This window comes from Trachurus trachurus (assembly GCF_905171665.1).
Source record: "Trachurus trachurus genome assembly, chromosome: 4".
Classification (NCBI taxonomy): Eukaryota; Metazoa; Chordata; class Actinopteri; order Carangiformes; family Carangidae; genus Trachurus; species Trachurus trachurus.
In genome coordinates, this window is record NC_139898.1 from 32,014,745 (window position 1) to 32,034,730 (window position 19,986).

The following is a 19,986-nucleotide window of genomic DNA, read 5'->3' on the forward strand; positions in this document are numbered from 1 at the left end:
AGAGGTATTGATTTGTGATCAAATTGCATTGGATTTGATCAGACTCAGTGAACAGACATTGACTGAATATTATTGGTAAATTATTTTATTTTGACGGTACAGGAAGTCCAGAGCCCAGACTAAACCTGTGACTGTGGCTACTTTCTGTCTCCTCCTCCTCGTCAGCAGGTCCAGGTCAGAGGACAGATTGAAGACACTGAAGACAGACTGAAGACGGAGAGGACAGACTGTGGACAGACTGAACTGATTGATTTTTATTATCATTTATTAGTCAGGTTTTCTTAATGATCCATTTTTCATTGTATTTTCTATCAGGCTCAGTGAAGAGACAGTGACTGAATAGCCTACTATTGGCCGGTTCTTTTATTTTGTAGGATCAGGAAGTCCAGGGCCAGAGACACCGACTTCCTGTCCCCCTCCTCCCCGTCCCCGGCCCCGGCACAGCAGGTGCAGGTCAGAGGATTAAAGTCTGTGTGTTTCCACGGCGCCGGTTTCCCTCTCACTCCTCTGCTCTAACAGACACCGACCGACCGACCGACCCCCCTCTCTGCTGCCAGACCAGAACCAGAACCAGGACCAGAACCAGAACCAGGACCAGAACCCGGACCAGGACTAGGACTAGGACCTGGACCAGGACCCGGCTGAGGACCATGGGTCTTCTGGACATCTTCTCCTCCGTCAGAGACCGAGCCGACAAGTTTCTGAACGAGAAAAACGTGGTGACGGAGTTCCTGGGGAAGTTGGAGGAGAAAACTGGGATAAGGAAGAAGATCATCGCAGCAGGTACAGTAGGCTACGTTGAGGTTCGATTCCTTCAGGTTCTCCACACTGTGAGGTTCTACCACCAAGGAGTGTTTTGGTTGAAAAACTACCTAATATAATGCGTGCAACCAACTCAGAATCGTGAAAAACCCCTAGTTTGACCCCTCACAAGCTACTTAAGGCCAAATTAAACATATTGGAATGTTCAGACATGCAATGGAATGTTCAATCATGTCAATGGAATGTTCAATCAATCATGTCAGGAAATCCAGGTGGTGGCAGCCAACCAATATAGCCAAAATAAACATACATGGGGTAATATTTCAGGTTGGGATCATCAACATTTGTTTACAAGACATCTTGAAGATTGTAAAAATATAAAGGTTAGGAAAAAAATGTCAATGGGACGCATTGGTTGAGGAGTTCCTGTGATAGAATTCCGCTGTTGTTGTGTAACTTTTTTGTGTGTGTGTTTTTTTTTATTTTTTGTGTACAACACATGATTTAATCATGGCAATCTTCATCTCTACCAATTCCTCATGCCAAGCCGAAAAGAAAATGGGGTCAGTTGTCTCTGTAGGATGTATAGTTCAGGAGATATAGGCCGATAGATTTTCATTTTTCATTTTTCACAGTCGGAAATCCAAGATGGCTACAAAAGTTGGTAAAAAAAAAAACATGCATGGGACAATAATTGGCGCGGGGATCATCAAAATTAATTTACTAGACACCTTAAGGATTACAAAAAGTTAAGTTAGAAAAATATATCTTTATATGTAAATATATCTTTAGACTATTCTGGATGGAAACACGTTCTCCAGGTTCTGTTTATAGTCGCTGTGCAGTGATGGCACCCGGAGCGTGTGAAGAGGATTCAGTTAATCCTCCTCTGAGCTGAGCAAAACATGAACCTGTGGGTGTTCTAGGCCTCAATCAATATCGATATAATGATTTTATATTGACGATGATGATGGATCGATGACTTGGGTCAGTTGACTCAACGGTCTCCAGACTTTCAGCCTCTTTTAGCTCCTCATTTTGGGGTTTGCTGGGTTTACATTTCCTGTCCAGAACATAAGCCCCTCCCCCTTTCTGACCCCAGTCTTATGTCACTTCCTGTTTATCCAGCACCACGTAACATAGTAAACAATCGTTTTAAATAAAATTTGTCGTAATTATTCTGTAAAGTCTCACTTTTTTGCTAAAAAAAAAAAAATCCTTCCATAGTCTACTTCCATCTAACTTTCCATAGCAACAGCAAAATTGTAGAGGTGTTACCGTGAAATAAACTGTGTGGATCAAACCGGATTAAACCACAATCATTTTAATGAAGTTAAAAGTCATAATTATTCTGGGAAGTGTCAAGTTTTTGCTAAAAAAAAAAAAAAAAGTTTCTGAGCTGAACTTGAAGTTTGACTTTGGACCACGAAATTTAATCAGTTTCCATAGCAACAGCAGAGTTGTACTGTGAAATAAACCATATGGATCAAACCGGATTAAACCACATTCATTTCAATTAAGTTAAAAGTCATAATTATTCTGTGAAGTCTCAAGTTTTTGCAAGTTAGAGTTGTAGAGACGTTACCGTGAAATAAACTGTGTGGATCAAATCGGTTTGAACCAGTTTCTGGTCGGTTTGTTTATTTTTAGCCTGTTAGCCTGTTAGCTAACGGGTGATTCTCTGAATTCAGTGACTTTGGGTTGAATGATTTTTGAAAAAAAAAACTTTCAACCAGCTTGTAACAATGTGACTCAATCACCTCACAGAGTGTTGTTTGAGTTTGTTAGGGGGTTGAAGATTTTGGCTAATTAGCCGCAATTGTAGCATCACATGACTTTAAGAAATCATGAAATTATAATATTTTTCAACATGATTGTTAGTTTTTTCCTAAACAGTTGTTAACTATCATTTATTTATACGATATAATGGTGTTGAGAGGTTGAGCATATGTCAATCTCACAATTTGCAATTGCAATTTCTGGGACATAGGCTGCACATTTGGCTGTCATCTACTCCTTAGAATCCCATTTCTTTTCTTTTTCTTAAACATTTCTATTGTTTTTTGTGTTTTATAATCCAAAGACACATGGATCCTTCAATTTACGGCTTTAAAATGCAAAAAATAGTATGTTACTTTATCTGAAATCACAAAGATGTTAGCTGTGGACACTTATGTCAGTCCAGTTGCTCTATTTTTATGTAATGTTAACTAATTAGCATCTCCAGCAAAGTTGGTTCAGTAGATGGATATGTATGACAGACATATAAGTCTATATATAAGTCTATTGATCCTTCTTCCTAGAATATCTGATCAGTGAGATGATTAATAAAGCAGAGACATGACGCTGATCTGATCTGATCTGATCCAGCATCAGTGTGTTCGGCAGAGCAGTGAACAGAAGTCTATTCACACACACACATGCTCATACAGTGGATCAGTAACACACACACACACACACACACACACACACACACACACACACACACACACACACACACACACACACACACACACACACACACACACACACACACACACACACACACACACACACACAGGACATGAATGATGTCAGTGTAGTGCCTGGTGCACAGTGTCGCTGAGTCTGAGCAGGAAAGTTAAAGCAGATTATCCTCATAGAGACAGAGAGGGACAGAGAGAGGAGAGAGAGAGACTCCATGAGTGAACAGCAACATAAGCTGATCAGAGGTAGGAGGCTTTTTACACAACTTCCTGTTCTGTCCATCAGTGTCCTAACTCTCTCTGTGTGTGTCTCTCTGTGTGTCTCAGGTGCTGTCTCACTGACCGGTCTCTACCTGGTCTATGGTTATGGGGCGGCTCTGCTCTGTAACCTGATTGGCTTCGTGTATCCGGCCTATTACTCGTGAGTTGTTTCTGTCCAATGTGATGTGACAGTGATGCTTTTAGGTGGGCGGGGCTTATAGCGTATTGAGATATTGTGCTTTCTTTTTCCTTTTCTTTTCTTTTTGCCTTCAATCGATAGCATAGTGAAGAGAGACAGGAAACTGGGAGGCAGAGAGAGAGGGGGTTGAATACAGCAAAGGGTCGCCCGGGTCAGGATTCAATATGGGACCGGCTGCAGCAAGGACCATAGCCTCTGCACACGGGGCGCCTGCTCTACCAATGGAGCTAAACGATTCCCCCACTCTTTTCGCAAATGTTATGGCCAAAACTATCAGAATCAGTTCATTGAGACAATAATCAGAGGATTAATCAATAAGAAAATCATTATTAGACAGCTGGCCTCCGTCATCGGTGCAGAGCTGGACTCGGTGGCGTCGGTGGCTGACAGGAGAACTCTCTCCAAACTGCTCTCCATCATCGACAACAGCAGTCACCCACTATACTACATGAACTGGTGGTGGGACAGAGGAGCTTGTTTAGTGGGAGGCTGCTCTCACTGAACTGCTCCACAGACAGACTCAGGAGGTCCTTCCTGCCAAGAGCCAGGGGAGGGAGTGGGGAATGATGTCCCACAATACATACTGTATATGCACTTGCACTTTCCACTGTAATCCTGCATTTTCATGTTTATTACCATGGGCTATTTATTGCCACTGTTTTTATTTATTCTCTATGCACTAGGCCGGTGCATATTCTCATTTGCCCAGGTCATAGTATTTCAAAGGAGGTTAAATTGAAAGCAACTGGACTTAGTTATTTGTCTAGGAAACAAATAACAAATAACTAAGTCCAGTTGCTTTCGATTTAAAGGGATAGTTCAACATTTTGGCAAATTGGCCCATTGCCATAATTGCTATAGTCATAGCAGTAGGTTCGTTACCTTTAATTGTAGGTGTAAGCTATTTTTAGTACAGCGGAGCGCAGCAGCAGGCTGCTCAGAGCTACGCTATGGAGGCTAAGGGAATTTCTTGGTTTCCCTCATCAAACTCATCAAATACAAAATCCCAAAACTCCACAGCGCTTTTGTAGACAAGTTGTGAGCTGCACAACCACCACGCTATGAGATAATGACGGAACGATACGAAACGGAGCCGTTTTCGAGGTAAATTCATACAAAACCGCTGATGCGCGTTGCGTTCAGGGACAGTTTTTCAGCAAGCAGTCTCCGTATTTACCCTGTATTTACCTCGAAAACGGCTCCGTTTCGTATCGTTCCGTCATTATCTCATAGCGTGGTGGTTGTGCAGGTCACAACTTGTCTACAAAAGCGCTGTGGAGTTTTGGGATGTTGAATTTGATGAGTTTAATGAGGGAAACCAAGAAATTCCATTAGCCTCCATAGCGTAGCTCTGAGCAGCCAGCTGCTGCGCTCCGCCGTACTGAAAATAGCTTACACCTACAATTAAAGGTAATGAACCTACTGCTATGACTATAGCGATTATGGCAATGGGCCAATTTGCCAAAATGTTGAACTATCCCTTTAACCTCCTTTGAAACTCTATGCACTAATTTTTTACTACTTTTTCTGTGTTGAATGATGATGTTTATTGTGCAGCTGAGAAACTCAATTTCCTTCGGGATAAATAAAGTATTTATCTATCTATCTATCTATCTATCTATTAGTCATCACAATCACACGTTGTAATAGTGTGTTTATGTGATTTTCTTCTATGACATGGTGTCTTGGTTTAGATCAGTCTCTAGCCTACAGTAGCTCTGAAGGGTCAAATCTTGTAACATGCGAACATTAGTCCGTTTCCTGTAATGATGATGATGAGTTTCCAGCATCTTGTCCCGACTGATCAGAGGTCGCAGGTTAAAGGTCAGAGGTCACCTGTTGTCTGTCCGTGCAGAATCAAAGCCATCGAGAGTGCCAACAAAGAGGACGACACCAAATGGCTGACGTACTGGGTGGTGTACGGCGTCTTCAGCCTGGGCGAGTTCTTCTCCGACATCTTCCTCTACTGGTTTCCCTTCTACTACGCCTTCAAGGTGAGGCGCTTTACACTGACTTTAACGGTCATTAAAGCAGAAGTGAGTGATCCGGTCGTTTTCGCTAATGCTGCGTTCCAGGCAGGCTTTTGAAATCGTAAATTACAGCTTCAAGTCACAACTTACGACTTTGTAGCGTTCCAGGCAACCCACTCGTGTTTTTCCGACCTGTTTTACCTGTGAAAGTCACTATAACGGCCACTCGTAACTTCCGACCCGTGAACTCGTACCAGATCAAACTGATACAACTTCACAGGACGGAAAAACACGAGTTACGAGTTTCCTTGAACGCACCATAACAGTCCTCGTCCCTACGTCGCCACATTCACGGCGTCCCTTGGCTGCACACACAGCCCTGCATGCCGTTCTCTCTCCTCATTGGATAAAAACTGTAGGATACGATAAATGTTTTCTCCTCGGCTCAGAGCAGAGCAGAGGGACTGACAGACCCGTGTTTCAGTCCAAACACTCTATGTAAGTGATTGCTGTCGGAAGATATAACTATTTAAGACTTATATTAACACAAATATATCACTTACTTCTGCTTTAAAGGAGAAATATGTCAGAAATACGTATATGGCAAGTTAAATTTTATTTGCAGCACGTAAATCATGTTTATGTTTTGATTTTGTGTTTCGTCCTGTTGCTCAATCTCCCAACAACAAAGTCAGGAGCATTTCAGCATCATCCATGTTGCCAGGTCGCACTGAGCTGCAGCTACAACAAACATTGTGGATTATTAACGTCTGACGTTATTAACATTAAAAGACGTCACCATGACTCTCAGAAACGTCTCGACGAAAACAAAACCAGGATCTTAACAGGAGGAGATGAGTTTGAAAGATGGAAACGGCTGAAAGCGGAGAAGAATTTGAGGACAGAGTAGATAATGGGGCCCGCTCATAATTCCGACAATCCATTATACCGAAAATTACTCATTGTTTCGTCATCCCATTGTTCCGACGTCCGATATGTGATTCATACTCGGCGTCATAGAGAGGAGAGAGTGAAACCATAACCTCCTGTTATTAACTCTGGGTCTGGGTTGTTTGGGGAGCTCTCCGCGGTGCTGACCGCCCCCCCCCCCCCCCCCCCCCCGGTGGGTTATGGGATGTGGTGTGGGTTAGGGACAATAAAGTTGTCAGATGTAGGCTATAACGTGCACAGGCAAAATACAGAGACTGCTTGATGAAAAACTGCCCCTGAAGGCAACGTGCATCAGCGGTTTTGCATGTATTTCCCTCTAAAACAACTCTGTGTGGTAACGTTGTGTTATTATCTCATAACGTGGTGAATGTGCAGGTCACAACTTGTCCACCAGAGCGTTGTGGAGTTCTTGGATTGTGTATTTGATGAGTTTGATGAGGGAAACCAAGAAATCCCATTAGCCTCCGTAGCGTAGCTCTGAGCACACTGCAAAAACTCAAAATCTTACCAAGAATATCTGTTTTATTTCTAGTCAAAACAAATCTCATTCTACTTAAAATAAGACTCATCACATTAAAAGTAGCTTGTTTTTAGACACTTTTTACTTATTTCAAGCAGATTTTCACTTGAAATAAGTAGAAGAGAGTACAAGCACAAAAAAAACCTGCTTTCACTGGCAGATTTTTCTACTTATTTCAAGTAAAAATTTGTTTGAAACAAGTGAAAATGATCTAAAAACAAGTACATTTTTAGGTGATGAGTCTTATTTCAAGTGGAAAGAGATCAGTTTTTACTAGAAATGAGACATTTTGACAAGAAATAAGACAAATATTCTTGGAAAGATTTTGAGTTTTTGCAGTGCAGCTTGCAGCTCTGCTCCGCCGTTCTAAAAATAGCTTGCACTGACAATTAAAGGTAACAAACCTACTGCTAAGACGATAGGGATTATGGCAATGGGCCAATTTGCCAAAATGTTGAACTATCCCTTTCTTGCAAATAAAAACGTGTGGATGGAAACATGGTGCAGTATTTTGAATTGAACTGCAGCACCAGTTTTGGCCACAGTCTTACAGTACGTATTGCTCCTTTAAAAGCTGGTGACCTTGTCCGTCCGTCCGTCCTCCTCTGTGTCCACAGTGTCTCTTCCTGTTGTGGTGCATGGCGCCGGTCTCGTGGAACGGGTCCCAGATCATCTACAACAAGGTGGTTCGGCCCGTGTTCCTGCAGCACGAGGCCACGGTCGACAACATGGTGAGCGACCTGAGCGGGAAGGCCATGAGCGCCGCCGAGAACCTGACCAGAGAAGGTACAGTAGGTGGGAGGTTTGATTGATTGATTGAAAACTTTATTGAACAACAATTGACAAGTGTTTGAAAAGGATTAAAGGGATAGTTCACCCAAAATAGAAATTTCACTCATTATCTACTCCCCCTCATGTGGACTAAGGGCTGGGAGAAGTTTCAGAGTCCTCCGTGGCTTCTCTGAGTTACAGGGGGTCTCGGCGTAGCAGTGCATGTCCATATGACGGTTGCAAATGGATACCAACTGTCTTCGTAACAAAAAGACACACCAAAAAACATCCAAATACCTCCATGCTGCTCGTATGTAATGTCCGTCTTGTATTGAAGCCCCGAAAAAAATGAAATAAGTCAATTTTTCAAGCTTGTTTGTCCAAATTTGACGAACCGGGAAGAGGAGCTTCGAGAAGCTTCCGCTAAAACAAGCTTGAAATATAGACTTATTTAACTTTTTTCGGGACAATTTCGCATTTCGGGGCTTCAATACAAGACGGACATTACATACGAGCAGCATGGAGGTATTTGGATGTTTTTTGGTGTGTCTTTTTGTTACAAAGACAGTTGGTATCCATTTGCAACCGTTATATGGACATGCACTGCTATGCCGAGACCCCCTGAAATTTCTATTTTGAGTGAACTATCCCTTTAAAAACACAATAAAGCCCAAAGGCTTATTTCCATTGTGGTCCTATTTGATGGTAGACAGTACACATTGATTTAAAACAAGGAAGACAAACACCCAACACATGGACTAAAGACATGGGAGAAAGACACTAAGGCACACAGACTCTACATACAACATTGAAGAGAAAGAACAAGATGAAATAGATAAAACAAGAGATTAGGTCCCAAACAGAAACAACACAAACAAACAATACAGTAATCTGGTGCTTCACGGCTCTTTTGGTTTAATTTCTCGGTTGGCCATCCATTTTTTTTTATTGAGGACTTAAAAAGAAAGTAGGAGGAGCTAACAGCTTTAAGGTCGAGGAGGAGGAGGAGGAGGAAGAGGAAGACTCTGATGACCCGTCCTCTCTCTCTCTCTCTGTCTCTCTGCAGTGCTGTCCACGCTGATCAAGAACAAATCTCTGGTGTCGCCGGCGCCGGGACCTCAGTCCGAACCCAGGAGTTTACCGAGCACGTCCACAGAAGCGCTGGCAGCTAGAGCCGCTCCATCAGAGCCCAGCGATGAGCGTCCGGTACGTATACCTGTCACCTGTCACCTGTTGCTACGGTAACACCAGTAACATCAGTGGTGTAGTCTAATGTTTTGTAGCGGGTAAACTGCTTTTTAGGTGATGAACTGTACATTCTTGTATCACATAGACCGGTGGTTCTCAAACTTTTTTATATCAAGGACCCCAAAATTGACACAAATTAGACCACGGACCCCCACTGAAGCAAACACCAGAAATACACGTACATTTTTGAAAGATTATAGAGAAATTTCTGGAAAAGAAGTGGTACAATTTCTCAAAAAAAAGTTGAAACATTTCTAGAAAAAAGTGGTAAAAATTCTCACAAAAAAATAAACAAAAAAGTTTTAAAAAATTTTGAAAAAAAACTGTACTTTTTTTTTTTAATCTGGTAGAATTTAAAAAAAAAAAAAAAAATTTTTAGAAGAAACTGGTAAAATTTCTCAAAGAAATTCTAGATAAAGTGGTCAAATTTGGCGTACATTTTTGAAAGATTATAGAGAAATTTCTGGAAAAGAAGTAGTCAAAGTGTGGAAGCTGATGCACACCTAAAAAATCTTGAAAAACAGGTGCGTCGGAGCATAGGTAGGGGGTGAACAAAGGCAAAAATGAAAAATTTTTGCCTTGGAAAAGAAGTAGTACAATTTCTCAAAAAAAAGTTGAAACATTTCTAGAAAAAAGTGGTAAAAATTCCCACAAAAATATTAACCAAAAAGTTTTAAAAATTTTAGAAAAAAGCGGTAGCTACTTTTTAAAAAAAAAAAAACCTGTGCTAACGAGCTGTCTCTTACCTGTTCCAGCCTTTCCTGGGTTAACAGTGGTGAGTTTTAGCGCCGTGAGTCACGGTCACTGTCACTGTGCTGTGAAGAGAGTTAGAATTAAAGCTAAAGCAGCAGCAGGACCCTCCACCATGAACACACCTGAACACACATTAAAGGGATAGTTCACCCAAAATTTAAATTTCACTCATTATCTCCTCCCCCTCATGTGGACTAAGGGCTGGGAGAAGTTTCAGAGTCCTCCGTGGCTTCTCTGAGTTACAGGGGGGCTCCGTGCAGCACTGCATGTCCATATGACGGTAGCGAATGGAGCTCACTTTTCTTCGTCCAAAAAGACACACCAAAAAACATCTGTAATGCCCCTCTTGTATTGAAGCCCCAACATGAGAAATAAAAAAAATAAAAAAAATTTAATAAGTCTATATTTTAAGCTTGTTAGTAGCGGAAGCTCCCAGTGTTGCTCTGCCGGAATCTCGCGCGATTTGCGGAGCCGTGAACTGGGTGTCAGTGCAAATCGCGCGAGATTTGGACGGACCAGGAAGAGCAGTGCTGGGAGCTTCCGCTACAAACAAGCTTAAAATATAGACTTATTAAATTTTTTCCGGAACAATTTCTCATGTCGGGGCTTCAATACAAGAGGGACATTACAGACGAGCACTATGGAGGTATTTGGATGTTTTTTGGTGTGTCTTTTTGGACGAAGAAAAGTGAGCTCCGTTCGCAACCATCATATGGACATGCAGTGCTGCACGGAGCCCCGCTGTAACTCAGAGAAGCCACGGAGGACTCTGAAACTTATCCCAGCCCTTAGTCCACATGAGGGGGAGGAGATAATGAGTGAAATTTGAATTTTGGGTGAACTATCCCTTTAACACACATTACAGTAATACACATGAACGCACCTGAACCCCCACACACACTCGTCTCCTGCTGCTGTAATAGCATCAACACTCCACTGATCAGCTGATTGGTTTTCAAAAGGAGAAACAGAAGCAGCAATTAAGAGTTGCTGGCTGTTGTTGTTTGTTCTTGTGTTGTTTGCTTTATCTGTTGTTGTCTATTCCTATCTGTTGTTGTGTTGTTAGTTGTTGTCAGTTGTGAGTCTGTGACGTGTTGATGTGACGTTGTATTTTCCATTTCTACTGGTGTGTTTATGTCTGGACGTCAGGATGAAGTCAGTATAGACTGACGGTAAGTCACTGATCACCCTCAGTGTCTCAATAATCAACCAATACAGTGTATTGATCAGATCAATACAGGAGCTGATGGAGGTCACATGATTCATCTCCAGGTTAAAGTGACTGTGGCTCCGCCCACCACCAAGACTGACTAACATGAATAATGTGTTAGTTGATGCTTCATTTGACTCCAGTTAAGAGCTGAGTGAAAAGTCTCAGCTCACCTGAAGGTTCAGGTCCCGCGCACAGTCTCACTCTCAGATCATCGTTTTATTGCAGCAACATTTCGGTCAATGTGACCTTCATCACGCATATCAGAACATCTCAACAATACATACAATATATATATATATATATAATATATATATATATACAGTGTGTGTGTATATATATATATATATATATATATATATATATATATATATATATATATATATATATATATATATATATATATATATATATATATATTGTATTGTATTATTGTTGAGCTGTTTTGATATGCGTGATGAAGGTCACATTGACCGAAATGTTGCTGCAATAAAACAATAATCTGAGAGTGAGACTGTGTGGGAGCTTCTTTTTTATTTATTTACTCCAATTAAAAGTAAAATGTGATAAATCCAAATAATTATAATTATTATTAATTATTGTCTGACTGTGACTTTGAACAGTCGGTTTTCCTGGAGACAGTGAACATGTGACCTGAATCAGACCGATAATTAGAGTTTAAGATGCTTTATTGTCATTGTACTATATATCATACAACGAAATTTCCATTTGAGGGCATTCCCAGATACCCATTTAGAGTTAAAAACTCACACACTTCAGTCTGATAAAGCATAGACTCTCTGGCCTCAGTCCTTCAGGTAGCAGAGGAGGAGGAGGAAGAGGAGGAGGAGGAGGAGGAGGAGGAGGAGGAGGAAGAAGAGACTGTGAGGAATGAGCAGCAGCAGCAGCAGCAGAAGAGGAAGAACTCCTCCTGTCAAAGACTGATTTCCTTTTGTATCACGTTTGTGTAAAAGCTTCAGTGTGAATCGTCCTCTCACTGTCTCTTGGTTTGTTTTTATGGATGTTTGTTTTTTAGATGACGAGCACCCAGACCAGCCTGTGACCGACTGACTGACTGTCTCCACCAGGGGGCGACACCTCCCTGCAACTGTGTGTGTGTGTGTGTGTGTGTGTGTGTGTGTGTGTGTGTGTGTGTGTGTGTGTGTGTGTACTACTGGCTGGTTCTGGGTGCTCCACATTGTTTTCATCATATTTTGCTGTTATTTGATTTACTCATATTCTCTATTTATTGATTTGTTAATGAATGAAATCATGACCTTCACATAAAAATCACATTATGATCAGAAATAAAAAAGAACTAATCAATGAGAATAAAGCCGATATCTGACTGGTGTGTGTCTGACAAACACATTTACACAGAAATATATATATTTTCTAAGTTTTTTCCCCTTTTTGTACACTGTAAAGCAACGTTGGGATTTGAAAAGGTGCTTTCAATTAAAGTTATTATTATTATTATTGTTGTATGTGTAGCCTACAGACTGTATAGGATAAGATATTGGTGCTTTATTGATCTCAGACAGAAGGAAATCACTGTGTCATACCAGCAGTCATATCATGCATTACACCAGTATAAAAATAAGAGTTAAAAAATAACACAGAAACTATTTTTTGGAATAAAAATATATACATGATTAAAAAAAGAATAGTAAGTTCAAAAATATACATTTTTGTAAATATTGGGTTAGGGTCTGTCAGGCAGAACTACAAATACATGAAACACAAAATCACCTGCTGTACAACAGTATGGGGAATATAACAGTAGCTGATCATAGATTGTTATATTGTCTTATGCATCTGCACATAAAAAAAAAAAAATCCCTCAACAACTACCAGCACCACAGTGATTGTTAGGAATATAGGTCGCGCTAAACTTATGTACATGAGTTTATATTGACTGTTTGTTTTAAAGTTTTATCTACTCTATTCACTCACTGTTTAATAATAATATTAATATATTTATAATTATCATGATCGCCACCGTTATTAATAAGAAGAAATAAAAAGCATTTGGACGTTGTTTTTTTTTTTCTTTTTTCAAATTTTTATTGAAAAAGTACAAAAATAAACAACACTGGCATTTTTCATAGTGCATATACCATAAGTGTCAAGGGAATGCCAGATGAACATCATTCAACATTAGTGCAAGTTAACTCACAATAGGAACGTACACATTAGTGCTTCAATAGAATACATTTAGAGCAGTTGAAATAAAAGTAAAATTAAAATAAACATCTCAAAATAAATAGTCAAAAATAAATTAAATATAAAATAGAATAAACATTGATTTCATAGGGGGATTAAAATCAATTTTAGTATAATCAGAGCCAGTCTATTGACTCAATATTAGAAATTCTCTGGTATAATACATCCTTTGGTTTCATGGGGGCTGGACTTCCGCGTTGACGCACTGACGTAACAGAGGACACGTTGTCGCTCCTGTGACAGGTCCAGCGTTGAGCTGTGTCGTGTTGTGGTGTGTTTACTGACGGGGCTCCGTGTTTTTCGGGTGAATTATCTGGTTCTGTGTCGGTCAGTCCGGCGGAAGGAGCCGAACATCAGCAGAACCGCAGCTCGGAACCGGCGGAAGGTCCCGGAACAAACGACGACGGAACCACGGTAAGTTAACGTTAAACAAACTGATGCTGCATGTAGCTAGTTAGTTAGCACCGTTAGCAGCACACAGGAGTTGAGTCTTCATTCAAGTACAAACTCTCTGTAAATCATCTATAATCACATCGCTGTGTGGTTTAATCAGCATAATTTTATTGACAAGTGAACAGAGGTCCGCAGGCTCCTAGTGCACGAGTGAATACTGCTGCCTACTGTAGCTAAATAAGACAAAACCATAACCAAAACCAAACAATATTATAGTAGGCTACATGTATTTACACAATTGACTAGAAAATTAGGGGTTATCGTTTCAAATAATCATACAGAAGTCTTTAGTGTTTTGTAAATGTCTAATGTTTTTATAGCTTTCCCTTCTTTCATACCATGTAGTGAGGGATTACTTTCCTGAATCCTTGGTCTTTTTGAGGACCATTTACATTTGTGAATGTAGTATTTCCCGTATAAAATTAAAAGATTTAACGAAAGATTTTCCTTGTCCTTATAATGCTTTTATTAAAATAATGGGGAATTATACCTTTTTCCCCTAAGTTTAAGCTTTATACCAGTTAAATGTCCAACTTCTACCCAGAACAAGTTCACATAACACGTCCTGCTCACATAAAGTACATCAGTTCACATTTCCTTATTAATAGGGTAAATTAAACGTATAATCTTCAATGAAACTTCCTTTATTTTGTTAGTGACACATCATCTACTGCTTGTAACTGCCTCTAAGTAATTAATAACAGTTAACTACGTCGCTGTTGGTTTCAGAGTGAAGCTCGTGGGTCTGATGCTGCACCATGAACCTCGGCTCCAAGAGTAAGAAGAGGGTGGTGCTGCCGAGCCGGCCGGACCCCCCCACCGTGGACCAGATCCTGGAGGACATCGACCGCGCCGCGCACAACGACCCGGTCTTCAGCCTCCTGGAGCAGAGTGGACAAGGTGAGTCCACACACACACACACACACACACACATGGACAGCCATCAAAGAATGGACCAAGCTGCCTGAAACCCTGAAAAGCAGAACAACAAACTATTAAAATTTCTCTCATAATCTAAAACAATGGCTACTGGAGAACCAAAGTTGCCAGCACATTTAAAAGCAGGGCACTTGTTACTCAGCTAATCTCTTAAAAAATGTATTTTAGTAGTAGTACCTCTTAACACACTCAATTTATGGAATTATCTTAAAATCTTATGGAATATGAATTGTGACATTTTAAAATGTTTTATCATATTTTGTATCTTGTATGACTTAGCTTCTCTTTCCATTGATTAGGCTATATAGTATAAGGTACACCTTTCTCAGGTGTGTTGCACTTGACCTGGTCTTTTTAGATGTGGAAACTTTACGTTTTTGTATTGTCTATGTGTGGTCTACTGTCTATTTGTAGTAGTTTTGTGGTCTGTGTTTCCTGTGTATTTGTAATATATAACAACATATAGTATAATAATATAAAGAATAAGAATATAAAGAACAAATTATTATGTATAGTTTGTTCTTTATATTCTTATTCTTTATATTCTTCTTATACTATATGTTGTTATCGTCACTGTGTGTCTGTAATGCTGCTGCAGCACTGTAATTTCCCATCTATCTATCTATCTATCTATCTATCTATCTATCTATCTATCTATCTATCTATCTATCTATCTATCTATCTATCTATCTATCTATCTATCTATCTATCTATCTATCTATCTGGTGCAACCATCTCCCCTCATTTTCTGTAAATGATTAATGTCATTGCACAGTGTCCCCTTAATAAACTAATAATAACACACACCTGCCCTGGCTGTAGTCCAGCTGTTGACCACCTGTGTGTGTGTGTGTGTGTGTGTGTGTGTGTGTGTGTGTGTGTGTCGTGTCTCTGCTCAGACTCGTCCCGGTCCTCGGACTCGGACTTGGACCTGAAGTTCCAGCAGTGCCGCCGGTACCTGGAGCTGAACGAGCGGCTGCAGGAGGCGCGGGAGCTGCTGCTGCGGCAGAGGGAGGAGCTGAGGGCGGCCGGGGAGGAGCTGGACAGAGACCTGGCCAAGGTCAAAGGTCAGCCACTCTGACTCTGACTCTGGACTGACTCGCCTCCGCTCACAGACTCTTCATCTTCTTCTTCTTCTCTGTGAGACGCCGCGGTTCAGCTGGATCAGGACTAACCTGCTGAAGACGCCTGGACCTGGACTCTATGTGTGTGTGTGTGGATGGAAAAAAAATTCTCAACAACAAATCTAAAGTAAAAAAAACTGATTTAAAGTGTCAGAACTTCACAAAGTAAAATTCTTTGTGTGCTCTTCTTTTGAAATTCACAATTTCTTGTTCCATCTTAGTTCAACATTTTGGCAAATTGGCCTGTTTTTGAGTTGTTTTAGAGGTAAATTCATGCAAAACCGCTGATGCGCGTTGCCTTCAGGGACAGTTTTTCATCAAGCAGTCTCTGTATTTACCTCTAAAACAACTCTGTCTGGTAACGTTCTGTTATTATCTCAGCGTGGTGAATGTGCAGGTCACAACTTGTCCACCAGGGCGTTGTGGAGTTGTTGGATTGTGTATTTGATGAGGGAAACCAAGAAATCCCATTAGCCTGCGTAGTTAAAATAGCTTGCACCGACAATTAAAGGTTACCAAACCTACTCCTAAAACTATAGGGATTATGGCAATGGGCCAATTTGCCTAAATGTTGAACTATTCCTTTACTGTAAGTGACTTGGTCCCTGAACGTAGCACGAAGCTCGTCCCTTTACAGGGTTTGAAATGTCTCCAGTTTAAACATGAAGTAGTAACACACACTGCAATGCACCTTGGGAAAACATGACTACAGACAAAACACAGAGGAGACGTCGTCATCACGGACCTCAGTCTGCACCAATCAGCTGTTGGGGGCGGAGCCAGCCGCTGTTACAGGTTAACAGAGCTGCTGCATCACATCACACATCAGCTGTTTGAGTCACGTGACACTCGTAGAAAAATGTAGTTCCAAAGTAAAAGTCTGTTTGCCATCGGATAAAGAGGAAAATGTTTTCAAAATAAAGCAAAAAACTTACATAACACATATGGCTCAGCTGTGTTGACTCTACAGTGAATTTATATCATATTTATTATATCACAGCTCTGGAAAAAACATTAAGAGACCAGCCCAAAATGTTATTAATAAATCAGCTTCTCCCTTCCCCTGTCCGATTCCAGTGCTAATTACCAAATCATATTTAATAGAGATTATAGAAAAGATTATAAAAACCACTGCTGAATTGGGGTTATTCCACCAATGTTAATTTTCTGAACTCTTCCTAAGTAAAAAAAAAAAAAAAAAAAAGAAATTAGTTTTGTGTTGTTTAAAAATGAATTGATTGATTAAACTTTATTAATCTCCGAGGGGGAAATGAATTTGTTGCAGCAGCACACAACGAAAAAAGCACAATATATGAACATGTTTTCTTTTGCATTGTCTGAAAACACTGCATCTTTTTTATTATTTTGTCTTTTAGTTTTTTGCAAATAAATGCTCTAAATGATAATATTTCTATTTCAAATTTGGGAAAAATGTTGTCAGTAGTTCATAGAATAACTCAAACATATACCTATAAATAGTAAAACCAGGTCTCCTAATGTTTTTTTCCAGAGCTGCTGTACATTCAGTTTCAGATGAACATGCGGGAGCCACAAAGACGACACGACCCCTTTAATGAAACACGTCACTTTTATTGGATGAAAACATTTATGATGTCACTTCTCTGTTCGCTCCGCCTATGTCACATGACACCAACACACGTCTGTGGCCCGGTTCACACAGGAGGCTGAGACCTGAACACTGATCCACAGTCAGTCAGTCAGTCACTCGGTCAGTCAACGTTCAGTTTCTACCCCAGTGTGTGAACGAGACAAAACTCTCCATGACCGTCCGTCTGAATAATGCGCTGCTCGTCTGTCTTTCTGGGTTCACAGAGGTCGTTGGTGGTGTTTGACCTTGTGGCTGTTACAGTGTTATTAGATGCTCGGTTACAAAGTCTTTAAGAAATTCATCTTTAAACTACAGGTACTGTACGGACTGCTGTAAGGGACAAAAAGGTCTGAGGTCTGTGAAACGATGTTCAGAAAACACATTTGCTCATCAGCTGATCTGACTACGAAGAAGAGAAGTGTTTAATAATTTTGTTTTGGATTAATCCAAAATGTGTTGAAATGCAGGAAACAGTTTTTTTCATCTTTTTCAGTCCTGTTTGATAAAAGAAATTCTGTTTCCTTTCTGTTTATGCTGCATTTTCTGCTCAAATAATTTCAGTTTTGAGTTTTTTTTTGGTTTGTTATGATGAAACAGTTGAACAAACGCAGGCGTCACATCGTTTCACAGACTCTCAGACTCTGACCTGAGCTCGTCTACAGGTTCGGTTCAGTGTCAGAGCTTCACACCTCAAGTGGCTTAAATGTGGGACAGGAAGGAGTAGTTTTGCATTCAAAAGATACTCAGGTATTATTCATAGTCAAAACATGCTTTGGAAACAAGGTGAGGTGGGGGTTGGGGGTCTTTGTTTAAGAGAGTGAGCAGCCCCTCCCTCCCTCCCTCCCTTGTTGTGGTGTCGATGGTTGAACTACAGAGAAGATTCCTCGCCGTATGTTGGGCTTCTCCTCCACCTATCACTACTGTTACAGCAACACAGTAAAGCAGATATTAACACAGGTATAAAGACTTCCAGAGGGGTAACGCGCACACACACACACACACATACATACATACATACATACACACACGCACGCACATCTGACTGACTGTCATCCAATCAGATCATCGCTTCGGCAAACAGCACCTGAATCTAGTAGCAAACACAAATATAATGTCATTGCATTGGATTAACATGGCGTTGCTTCGTTGGTCTTCTACGCTGACACGTCTTTTGCGTTACAGGTTCTCGGCGGCACGATAATACAGAAGGCGAGCGGGCGACGCTCTCGTCTTGTCCCACTACGCTAACAGTTGTGTGTGTTGTACAGTCAGTGGATATACAGTATTAGCATGCTGTCAGGGAGCGGCAGTGTCGTCATCGTCGCCGTCGCTGCCCCAACACCCCCCTCCCCTCCCCACCCCGCCCCACCCCACCCTCCTCCTCCAGGAAGCTTCGAAGGTTCAGTTTATCTGCAAGTTATTTACAGGTGAGAGTCACGTGACCCCACGATCAGCTGATAGGCTGGAAAATGGCGTCTTTGCCTCGTAGTTTTTCTGCAGCAGTGATGACAACAGAGTCCAGCCGGTGACAGAGTGAAAGTGTTTGATAAATCATCCCCTTGTTTTCTAATTCTACTACAGTTTTAATAGACTCCATTAACTTTCTGCTTTATACTAGGCTACATGGTATAGTAACACCTCGTGTAAGATATAATTAATGAATTAGCCAAAAACAAACATTCCTGTCAATTAATTTAGACTGTGAATCTTAATTAATCATTGTTTCATTTTCCTTCCCACCTAAGTTGTGACAAAAGTTGTTATCAGGGTTTCAGCTACAACCCAATGTTGTGTTAAAAGTCTACGACCACATGGTTGTATCCAGGTTCTAACGGTTTGCGATAAAAGTGCTTGATGAGACGAGGACAGATGAGCTAAATGTGATGGTGTTGATTTCTTTTGGAAGGAATGTTTTATCAAAACATGAACTCTGTCCTCGCTGGGCTCCGTACTGTACGTTACAGGAAAGGCTTACAGAGAATCATGTTCATTTGGGTGGTGGTGGTGGTGAGGCAAAGGCCCAAAGCATCGATGGATTATATATGTAAAAAAAAAAAAAAAGAAGCTTTGCACGTTGGAGTGTTTGTGTCCTAAGTGAAAGTCAACAGTCACCACAGATTGAACCTTTTCCAGGTAAAAGTCCAGCTGAGTTTTCAGTCTTTTATGTTTGCATAATATCATTCTTTTCATCGCTTCTGTCCAGGAGACTGACAGTGATTCATGTGCTGAAACCAAGTTCATTGTCTTTAGCTGTGTTTCCCACTACATTTCAACCGGGCAATGATTACTCTACAAATACAAAAAAAGTACAAAAAGATGCACTTCCTGTTCAGGCGAGATTTCTCTCTCGAGGTGCATCTAGAAGTTAAAGGTGGTCTGTTCATGTCCAACCCGTCTCGATGCAAACGTCCAACCCCCGTGTTGAGTGGTAGATGGAAGCTGTGATCGACTGATCAGAGAGAAAAACTTGGGATGCAGTGAATGGGGAAAGTAAAGGGCCAACACCCGAGGTAAAGGGACCAGAA

The 19,986-nt window shown here is 40.8% G+C and overlaps 2 protein-coding genes across 2 annotated transcripts; both read left to right on the top strand.

Annotated features, from left to right (window-relative positions):
• Positions 1–650: 650 nt before the first annotated feature.
• Positions 651–12,173, top strand: reep6 (receptor accessory protein 6; the record flags this gene model as incomplete). Its single annotated transcript, XM_083970029.1, has 6 exons — positions 651–783; positions 3,555–3,648; positions 5,543–5,681; positions 7,746–7,914; positions 8,966–9,105; positions 12,147–12,173. 6 exons carry the CDS (start codon positions 651–653, stop codon positions 12,171–12,173), a joined length of 702 nt encoding a protein of 233 aa, XP_083826155.1.
• Positions 12,174–13,588: 1,415 nt separating this feature from the next.
• On the top strand, positions 13,589–16,147 carry cUnh19orf25 (chromosome Un C19orf25 homolog). Its single transcript, XM_083970346.1, has 3 exons — positions 13,589–13,750; positions 14,519–14,689; positions 15,628–16,147. Exons 2-3 carry the CDS (start codon positions 14,548–14,550, stop codon positions 15,807–15,809), a joined length of 324 nt encoding a protein of 107 aa, XP_083826472.1. The 5' UTR covers positions 13,589–13,750; positions 14,519–14,547; the 3' UTR covers positions 15,810–16,147.
• The last annotated feature ends 3,839 nt before the right edge of the window (positions 16,148–19,986 follow it).